General features: G+C 41.3%; 2 protein-coding genes across 3 annotated transcripts; both read right to left on the bottom strand.

The window, feature by feature from the left end:
* Positions 1-408: 408 nt before the first annotated feature.
* Positions 409-5,696, bottom strand: sec22bb (SEC22 homolog B, vesicle trafficking protein b). 2 transcript variants are annotated; one of them, XM_010871803.4, is made up of 6 exons: positions 5,453-5,696; positions 4,708-4,719; positions 4,416-4,525; positions 4,082-4,242; positions 3,662-3,808; positions 409-3,396 (listed from the first exon to the last, which is right to left on the bottom strand). In XM_010871803.4, exons 1-6 carry the CDS (start codon positions 5,525-5,527, stop codon positions 3,242-3,244), a joined length of 660 nt encoding a protein of 219 aa, XP_010870105.1. In that variant the 5' UTR covers positions 5,528-5,696; the 3' UTR covers positions 409-3,241.
* Positions 5,697-6,367: 671 nt separating this feature from the next.
* LOC105011622 (cysteine-rich motor neuron 1 protein) lies at positions 6,368-9,610 on the bottom strand. Its single transcript, XM_010871801.3, has 5 exons — positions 8,834-9,610; positions 8,384-8,620; positions 7,925-8,095; positions 7,260-7,409; positions 6,368-7,146 (listed from the first exon to the last, which is right to left on the bottom strand). Exons 1-5 carry the CDS (start codon positions 9,027-9,029, stop codon positions 6,893-6,895), a joined length of 1,008 nt encoding a protein of 335 aa, XP_010870103.1. The 5' UTR covers positions 9,030-9,610; the 3' UTR covers positions 6,368-6,892.
* Between the last annotated feature and the right edge of the window lie 11 nt (positions 9,611-9,621).

The raw sequence follows: 9,621 nt of genomic DNA, 5'->3' as shown, positions 1-9,621 counted from the left end.
CTAAGCCCTCTATACAGGCGGTGCTAGAGAATATTCAGACTCCAGCCACCCAAGCCACGAACTGTCCACTCTGTTTCCAGATTTGCTGCTGTAATTTGCCCTATTAAATATTTTCAGTAACCTGCACATTCTGCATTCTAGTGTAATGTACCTGTCCAGTGTATCTTTTAATACTTATTTAACAGTATTCATTTTTCATATTATTACTTCTAATTGAACAGTTGAGAAAGTGCTTGTAAGTAGGCATTTCACTGTAAAAGGCACACCCATATATGTGACAAATAAAATGTACTTTGATGTGGACTGTGTCCAAAGTTCATGAACAAGCTCAACACCATGCGGGACTGTTTCTATTAGTACTGAATCCTGATCTGTGAGCAAGTGTTAAGTCCTTCAGTAGAAATCAGATATTTTTATGCAAATCACTTTATTAATAGCAGATTCAACAGTTATACTGAAATGAATGAGGTTTTCCCCCTCCAACTATAAGTCAGCTACGTAACATAAGCTAGCTGTAAGGCTCCATTGAATTATGATTTTTTTTCACTTGTCTTTTGAATAATCAGACGCCCAATCATTAGATCTTGCCTTGGTATAGGCCAAAAAACCTAGTGGAACATTCAATTAAACAGAAAGTTTAAACATGCATTCTTACATGTTTGGCCACTGGTAATGAAACAGGTGTTGTCAAGCCAAAACAAGTACCCCAAACTGAGCGTACTGTTAATTATGTGCCGATATCTGCTTCATGTCATCAAAACCATGTGCTATCAAACTTGGAATTTCATGGTATGGTGATTTTACTCAGATTATGAACATGTAAATAACATTTTACACATCCAGTCTACCTCTAGTTACTTTCCTCTGCTTATATGTTGCTGATGCCTGACAGATCTGACAGTTAGTGACGTATTTAAAGGGCAGTAATCATGTTTACAGCATTCCCACAAACTATCCTTTCCCCATTTTTCATTAAAATTCAATTGAATGTTCCAGACACATTTACTGAACAAGTCCTGATGTGATTTGTCAAAAGATCAATAAGTGGAACATAGTTTATATCAGAATTGGGCTATTTAAACACAGCCTTATTACCATGTTGATATTTTTAAATACTCTACATGAAACTTTTTACATTTGAGAAAGGCTGTATTTAAACAGCAATCCCAATTCTGATATACAGTGTGTTCCACATACTTTTTTTTTTTTACAAAATAAAGGACCCCACTATACATAAACAGATGTTAAACTGTCAGATGTTAAACTGGTCAACACAATGTGGAGATGAAAAATGAGAAATAACTTATGTAGTGTGATTAGTCACCCCAGCACAGCAGAGGGACCCATTGATACATACTGTACGTTCTATAACTATTTTTACTGCACGTTTTTTCACAGAACATTCTAGAACACACTTTGATGGACACTTAATGCTGTTTGGTCAGTGTGGCAGGGTGTGGCCTGAAGTAATGAGTGGTGTGTTTAAAGAGGCCATGAGTTTTCCAACCCACATCCCAACCCTTTCCATCAACTTGTTGGTCAGTACAGCCTAGTTTCATTCATCTGAATGCATCAATGCATCTTTTGGTTGGTTGGTATGTAAAAGAATTGCCCAGGCATTGTAAGATATGTGAAAAGCCTGTGCAAAGGAACACGTTTGATGAGGTTAGCTGATACCTAAGTAACCTTTCCAGGCAGAGGAACACACCTAATTATTGGATTGCATGCATGAACGCAGCTGAAATATCCAAAGCTTAATAGCAAGTTGTCAAACCTCTTTAGTCAATTTGTTTCAATCAGTTTGTGTGCAACCATATCAAAGTCTAATTTGCTGTTTTTTGCCTTGCCTCATTGCAAGAACTCCCTGCAGTCTGGGAAAAGACAAACACAATTGTGTCCTACGAAGCACATCATGGCTAGAAGTTCTGCTCGTTTTCACGCTCCAGCCCTTACATTCTTAGAGAAAGCACAATGGCAAACAGCCACGATTGATCCTGCAGGTTGCCCAACATACCACAAGGAGTCGCTAAAGCACAATGAGGCACCACAACCTTGTGTGCAGTCCAATCACTAGGTTTTTACCTTAAAAAACCATAGCGACCTTCCCTCAGAGAAATCCCTATTGAAATGGGATGCTGTTTGAATGCCACGTTATTTGACATTCCAATTCACAAAAGCTGCTCCATCTGACTTAGCATGAGATGAATAAACAACTTTGTTCATTTTCAAGGTATATATTACAAACAATAAAATACTAGCCATAACAATGTGTTTAATGTCAGTGGCCACAAACTGTCTAATTAAATCAACACTACTAGATGTATTTTTTTAATTGGACAATATTTTGATGCTGTAAACCTTTTGGTTTTCTAAATAAATGCTAATAATATTTGTACATTAATTGCAAAAATGTTATGTTTGGTTTGAGGTTTTAAAGTAATTGAAAAATTTAGCTATTGACTATTGAGCGATTTATATTTTTCAATATTTTCAGATGTACAGTGTGTAATTAAGTGATAGTCCCTAAACAGCCCTATCGTGGTATCTGAAGTAAAACCTAAATTTACCATAGGATTTATGATTGAGTCAGTTGCAGCTACGTTCTGAAGTGATAACGACTAGTGTGCTGCCAACTATGAGCAAGAATACAATAAACACAACCCAAGAAAAACCCTTAATGTGACATACCATTGTTATAATCACCTAACAGTTGTTTTTGGATGAGATGGAAATAATGAATGACCTCCTATCCTACATTTAGCCTCATATCGATGCCATTTTTCTTTCAATTCATTCACTTTAAGAGATCTGCATCCATCCACAATAATAACAACACAATAATAGTTGTGTTATTAACACCAGAGCCCTAGCGATGTGTTCTGGGTAAATATAATGATTTATGCACTGCTATGTCATATAGCCCTGAACATGACTAAATCAACAGGAGTTATCTTACAGGTCATGGTAATACACACAAACACAAAACAAAGGTATTTCCTCTGACCCATTCTCACAAGCAATCAGTCTCTCTTAACTCGGATGTATAAGCGCTACAGGGTGACTGTAATTGTTAATAAAAACATAAAATTTGTAATTTCTTGAAAGATCTATGCAAAGGCGGTTGGGAAGATAACGTGCATTGTCGGTGTGTACTACAACAGTCTTGTGTAAAATAGACAAATCACATTTTGGATAAAATGAGACCATGGCTAACCCTTCCTGCCTCCTCTCCTTTCCTTTCTCAGAGCCACCAGAAGCGAACATAGACGATAAGCATGATGAAGAAGACCCCGCCAGCAGCCAGCTTGGCGTAGGTGGAGCGAGTGTTCAGGTACTTAGCATCACTTCTGTACTTCTTTGACAGGCTGGATAGATTACTGGCCTTGGAGTCCAGAGCTGGATGAGATGTGAGTTGATCCAGATGAGCAGAGAATGGGGAACAGAAACCAGAACAAATCATAATTTAACACAAGTGAGAATGGCATCTGCTTCCTCTCCAGCACTATTCTTTATTTTCAGGGCTTGGTGAACAGTATCTATGCGAGAGGTAGCACTCCTTTTGGAAATAAATCTAGATAATTCTACCATACATTATCAAAATGTCATCATACACATTGAGGACTTGCACTGTAAATGAGAATGAAAAGTCAGCAGTCATTACCGGACAGGGCCTCCCCTCGTTGCAACACTTCCTCAATGTTGGCCACCATGATTCGCTGGACGTCCTGCAGCTCTGTGTTGATGTTGCCCAGGTTCCTGCGGGCTCTACTGTCTATATACGACTTCTTGGTCTTCTGAATGTATGTGTCTATGGACATAGAGGGAGAAACACACAAAAAGGGACATGGGACTCTTGCAGGATTTTAGGGAATATTTTGTAAAAATAAATAAATGTAATTTAAGCGAATGAACATGATTAAAAAGACCAGGGAGATGTCAGGACCGTGAGTCAAAGGACAGTAAGCTGGATTCAGACCCACACAATTGGTGTTTGGCCCGAGAGCTATACTACTCCACACAACATACTGTATCCATAATAAAATGACAGGGTGTAATGATGATATATGTCATATAATCTCACCAAACTCAATGAAGGAGTAGGGCCGGGATACGGTGGGGACCTTCTTTCCATGCTGTTCATGGAATTCTGCCTGCAGGTCTTCCAGGTAAGCAAATGCAAGTTTTTTAGGAAAGCTTGCTTCCGACAGTACTAGATAGACTACTCCCTTTTCTATGACATAGCTGGTATGAGAAACACAAGAAGTGAAACATGGGAATGAGTGTTTGAGAGGCATACAGTGGACACCTGATTATTAATGCAAGTCATGCTTCTACAAATGGTTTTGAATTGTGTGTCGTCATACTTTATCAAGAGTGTGTGTGTCTTATGTTTCCTCTAACTGGTCTTAACTTACTGAAAGGACATGGAGCCAGCCTCTAATGTGCAACGTGTAGGACTCTGGTCATTGAGTTTCCTGAATAGCTGTTTAGCCTGGCTCTGGTACTGTTGCAGGTCTCGACCCAACTAAACTCAGAAGAAAGAGTAAGTGGTGAAGCAAACAAGCAGATGTCAGAAAGGACACACCCCATGATTGGGAGCAATATTCATTTCACAGACAAATAAGCATTTGGTCTAGGTATGGTAAACACAATAACAACGACACATCACAGGAACAGTGCCTCAGTTACAGTGCAGAAAAGACCAACCTTCTCACTTCCCTTTGGGAGAGCAGATAGAAAAATAAGAAAAACATGTTACAGTTCTTCCAGCAGTAGCAGCTTATGGCAACTCGTAATTACCACACTTCCTATTAATAAATTGCTGTCTGATCCAGTTCAACTAGCCTTCAAGAAAGTTACAATTTATTAAACTTTTTACACAGAATTAGAGTAGGTCTTTCCTCAAGGGAATTGACATTCTATTGATTAATTAACAGTATTACACAAGATAATTCAGCATAGTATGCAAATGATCCTACTACACTTGTTAATTGGTCTTTCCACTAGCTACACCACATGAGTTTATTGAACCTTGGGAATAAGGTGAAATGCATATTTGTTACTGTACCATAGCAACATTTGACAGCAGATGATGTCGCTTGTTCATGTGATAAATATCAGTAAGGAAACGAACTACAAAGTAAAGAACTGGTGAACTAGCAATTAGATTAGCTGCCAGTTTCCTTGGAAAAGCTAGGATAGGTCTGTCTGAATTGTATATAAATAACAGAACCATCAAGCACAATTAGCAACGAGCTATCATTTTAGTGTGAAGAAAATAGGCCTGCAAAGATAAACATCGCATAGATGACAAGGTCCATAATGCACACGTAGCAAGCTGTCTGACAAGCTTTTGGACGATGTCGGTAGTACTAGTGTGAATACCTATCTTGAATTGCTTGTTAGGGCTAGTTAGCAAGATACCTGAAGAACAGGAAAACAATTTATTTACCTGCTCGTCCTCCTGCATTGAGGCGGCAAGCGGCAGTCCATCCGCTAAACGAGCAATTATTGTTAGCAGCACCATTTTAGAATGAAATGTGTTCTTCTTCGCTACAATTGATAGCCACGGCGTATTAGAGCTAATGACAGCCAGCAGTCAGTGACAACACAACAATCCAGACGCGCTGAGCTGGCCGGAAACACTAACGCTTTGTGGGTGTTTCGTTCATATCCGTCCATTCCAAAATGGTGTGTCTTACAATGGTTCCGTGCTTCCCCCTCACTTGTGATCTAATGAAGTAACAACGGGGATTACATTTAACCAAATAGCGAGCAACTGCTCAGATAGTTATCTTCACTGCCTAATATGATAAGGATTTTGTCTCAGTTTTGTTACACTTATTGTGCACGGATCCGTTATCTGTTGCGCTTTATTTGTTTTTTTTTCATCACTGTGTGAGCTTTGCTTTGCTTTGTAAACATTCTACTGAAACGACCATAGTCCCCTTGTAGCTTCAGCAGTTCCTGACAAGATTGTGAAAGTTGTTAATTTGCATTGTCTGCTATTCGTGCCATCGATGTGCTTCAATCGATTGTAACGATTTGCACTGAAAGGTGAAAAGATGTGCTCATCCCTCCAGGGCCAATCTCCCCTTGGCCAACAGGGCAGTACGTTCAGGTACCCCTATATCCACCGGATAGCTGCTTTCAGTGCCTTGCAGAAGAGTGCTTTCAGAACATGATGCAAAAATAAATGGGGCATGCAAAGTTTGGGGTGAACACTGGAATAGCAGTTCCAACACTTCAGTAGCCACAATGCCACTAACTGTGGAGCAAGCAAGGATCACCATTTACTGGTGTAGCTAGCTAACTAGTATGGTCAGAGATACTACGTTATATGACTGAAGAATACAGAATATCACAATTTAATGATACTTCGAGATGATTGTTTATTGAACTGAAGTGAAACTAAAACGTCTGTGTATATGCTTTAACTTGTATTATTCGATATTGAAACAGCAGAAAAAAGAAAAAAATACTTGATTATACTTAATCTAATTCAACACAGGTAGAAATGTATTTAAACAGATCTCATTTACTAAAAACAACCCCTCTGTAGTCTTAATAACTTTTTTGTTAAGTCTGCTTTTAGGAAGCAGAGTAAGCCTACTTCCACAAACCCATTATCTATGAGCCATTAGACTTTTTTCTATATAAAAGCTATGCTGCCAATAAAGCAATTGTTTTTATGATACTTGAAGAAACCTGAACTTATGATATACAATTGCCTAAGCAGTCAATCAGCTATTAGAGTAAAGTTATTCAGCTGAGTCCAGCTGTGTGAGGTTCAGGCACTCTTTCGCCTGTATACACTTGGCTACCCCTAAGTTTTTTCCCCCCTTCTTTGCCAGTCGTCTTCTCTCACCTCCCTCTGCACCCTTACCAGAGCCTAACTCTGCACACACTGGTACCGGTTGCAACAAGAACCTGGACGACCATCCCCTCCCTCCACATGTTGAACTAGCTGGCCAGGAGGACAGTTCTGTGGGGCCACGGGGCATTCCTCAAAGTTGCATGTGCAGACAGCTGGCACCAGAGGGCAGCATTTGCCAGGAGGAATGTGGGACTCAGTCAGGAAGGAATCATCAGGACAAGAAGGAACTGGGACCTCTGAACAGCTCACGTTGCTGCAGCGGGCTTTTTCTGATGTAGAGGGAAGAAAGGAGAAGGAATCACATACATGCACATGATTAGTTTCTCAAAACCTTTGTGACACGTTTTTACTATTTGGCTGTAATGTTTTGTGTGAAACTCACGTAGCAGATCTTCACAGGCATCTTCACTGAGTGATGGTGAAGAGCAGCTCCTCTCCATACACACACACTGGTTTTCCTGCAGTTCACAGCCCCATTTCATACAAGTCCACTCCCTGTTTTCTTCATTTCTCTCACTCCAGAGCTCATCCTCTGGAAAATAGACCACCACGGTTCACATGCCTAAAACTCCAAATGAATACAAAGCATTGGAAAGCTACAGTACTTTCCAAATATATTGGTGTGTGCATGCATATTAGTGGAGGGTTTCTGAACACAATCATTGTCAAGTTTATTAGGTACACCCCTATGTTTGTAGCCCATCTGCTAGCTTGCCATTCCCCTTAGACCTCCCTCATCAACCAGCAGTTTTCACACACAGAACTGCGGCTGACTGGATGTTTTTGGTTTGTCGCACCATTCTTGGTAAAGACTAGGACACTGTCCTGTGTGAAAAGCCCAGTAGGGGTATGTTTTTCATAAATGAAACTGTGGCACATTCTACCAACCAAACATAGGTCACCTGAAATTCTAAAATTCACTGGACCAGTGAATGAATTGTTCAATGCCTGTCTGCCCGCTTCATGTGGCAAGCCACATGCTTCAGCTCACTGTCTGCAGGAAATTGCCACTAAGTATACTTTAGTGCCTTAGTCTATTTACATCACCTCTCTTTGCTTTAAGACATTCGTCCAGACTTGGGTAAAAGAAGACATGATGGCATGTCTGTAGGGAGTAGCAGTCACAGTATCCGACCCTGATGTTGCAGCCCGAAACCCTGGGACATAGGGGGTCTTCCATAGGCTGGAGCAAGCGTTCTAACGGTTTCCCAGGTAACACTGGAACATGATGGGGGAGAGCCACAAACAGGATGAAATAACTGACACAACATGACCGGATAGGAATAGTAAGATTTCCTCTGATGATGCTAGGTGGTTTTCGGGAGGTCAGAGTCCGACACAGTCATCTTCAAACAAGTATTCCATTACATCAAACACAACCCTGCAGCACTTTTAACACTGGCGGCTGTTCCTCAATGCAGACATTTCTTTAGCAATATCATTTCTACAGAAGCCTCATCTTAACGATCCTTCTTAAACCCTATTGATTGGAACCAATCCCCTTACCTTTGCACACGCCAGTGTGTGGGGGAAGGGCAGGGCTGTGTCCTGTGAAGAGGGTGCAGGTGAGACCTCTGTCACAGTAACCGTTCTCCCAGCTGGGGCCCCCACACACCTGGCCCTTCTGACGGGCACACTGGGGGCAGCAGCCACACGGCTCAGTGACGTGTCCCCCAGGGCACGTCCGCCTGACACGGGGACACTGCACTCCAGAGCATGGCACGCAGCCTGGGGCAAGGGGAGCTACGGGAGGTGAGGACAACACAGGTTGCAAAACACACCTCTTTACTTACACTGCAATGCCATTACGTCTTAAGAAATTGAGTTCTATATCATAATAACACTGACAAAACCGACCATGCTTGATCAACACAGTCATGTCTGAAACAAATAATACAGTGAATGTTTTAATATTTTTTTTTTACATATAATATTGATATTAACAGGTAGACTCACGGCTGCAGACTTTACCCCTAGGGGTTTCCTCCTTGTCCCCTCCGAGCGTCACAGACAAACATGTGAGGTTTGCATCACACTGACCCTCCACTGATCCTCCGCATGGTTCCCCTTTACCTAGAAGAGTTCCCTGCAGCAGCGGTGAGGAACCACATCCCAACAGAAACACACAAAGCCCAAGGAAATACCCAATCATGGCTTTGCCTTTTATCAGCAGCCTAACTTACAAGCTGCTGTTCCTCTGAGACCGTGAACATCTATTTCCTCCTCCCACTGACTGTCCTCCACCTAGAGTCCTGACCAACCATGTCTGTAGTCATCCAAAGGCAAAAACACACACCCCTCCACTCCTTTAATTCGCTCCAGCTGTCTGTCCCTTTGTCTCTGCAATACACACTGCGATCACATTCCAGTACATTTCACAACAGCTCTGCTTCAATTCTCTCAAATAAATAATGTCCAACGTTTTATTCTGTCCAAAAGTAAGAGATAAAGTGATACTGACAGAGTACAAAGGCTGGTTTGGCATCTCCACTCACATCAGTTAAGTGAAAGTGTGTGCTGGCTGGAATGTGTAGTATGGTCTATAGATTATCTAGATGGGGGTACTGTAGGTGTGTGCGCGGGGAGTTCGGAGGGGGCTGCGAAGACAGCAAGGCCACTGACACCACAGCCAAGACGGTCTAACATGGACAAAGCACTTCTTTGTCTAACTAAGAGGCACGCACACACACGCACATTTATGCTTTTTGGTTTACAAAGATGGCATCTGAGACTGACATCCAACC

The sequence above is a fragment of the Esox lucius genome, chromosome 8 (genome assembly GCF_011004845.1).
Source record: "Esox lucius isolate fEsoLuc1 chromosome 8, fEsoLuc1.pri, whole genome shotgun sequence".
NCBI classification, from domain to species: domain Eukaryota; kingdom Metazoa; phylum Chordata; class Actinopteri; order Esociformes; family Esocidae; genus Esox; species Esox lucius.
Note: the sequence above shows the minus strand (reverse complement) of the source record. Positions and strands in the feature narration are given on the sequence as shown.

Bases quoted from the DNA above. Each gene is read 5' to 3' on its own strand.
- LOC105011622 (XM_010871801.3), bottom strand. From the start codon at position 9,029: ATGATTGGGTATTTCCTTGGGCTTTGTGTGTTTCTGTTGGGATGTGGT. The intron at 8,096-8,383 runs GTAAGGGGATTG...ATCATGTTCCAG, and splicing joins ACACACTGGCGTGTGCAAAG to TGTTACCTGGGAAACCGTTA. The intron at 7,147-7,259 runs GTGAGTTTCACA...CCTCTACATCAG, and splicing joins TGCCTGTGAAGATCTGCTAC to AAAAAGCCCGCTGCAGCAAC.
- sec22bb (XM_010871803.4), bottom strand. From the start codon at position 5,527: ATGGTGCTGCTAACAATAATTGCTCGTTTAGCGGATGGACTGCCGCTT. The intron at 4,243-4,415 runs GTAAGTTAAGAC...TTCTCATACCAG, and splicing joins GCTGGCTCCATGTCCTTTCA to CTATGTCATAGAAAAGGGAG. The intron at 3,397-3,661 runs GTAATGACTGCT...CATCTCATCCAG, and splicing joins ACGAGGGGAGGCCCTGTCCG to CTCTGGACTCCAAGGCCAGT.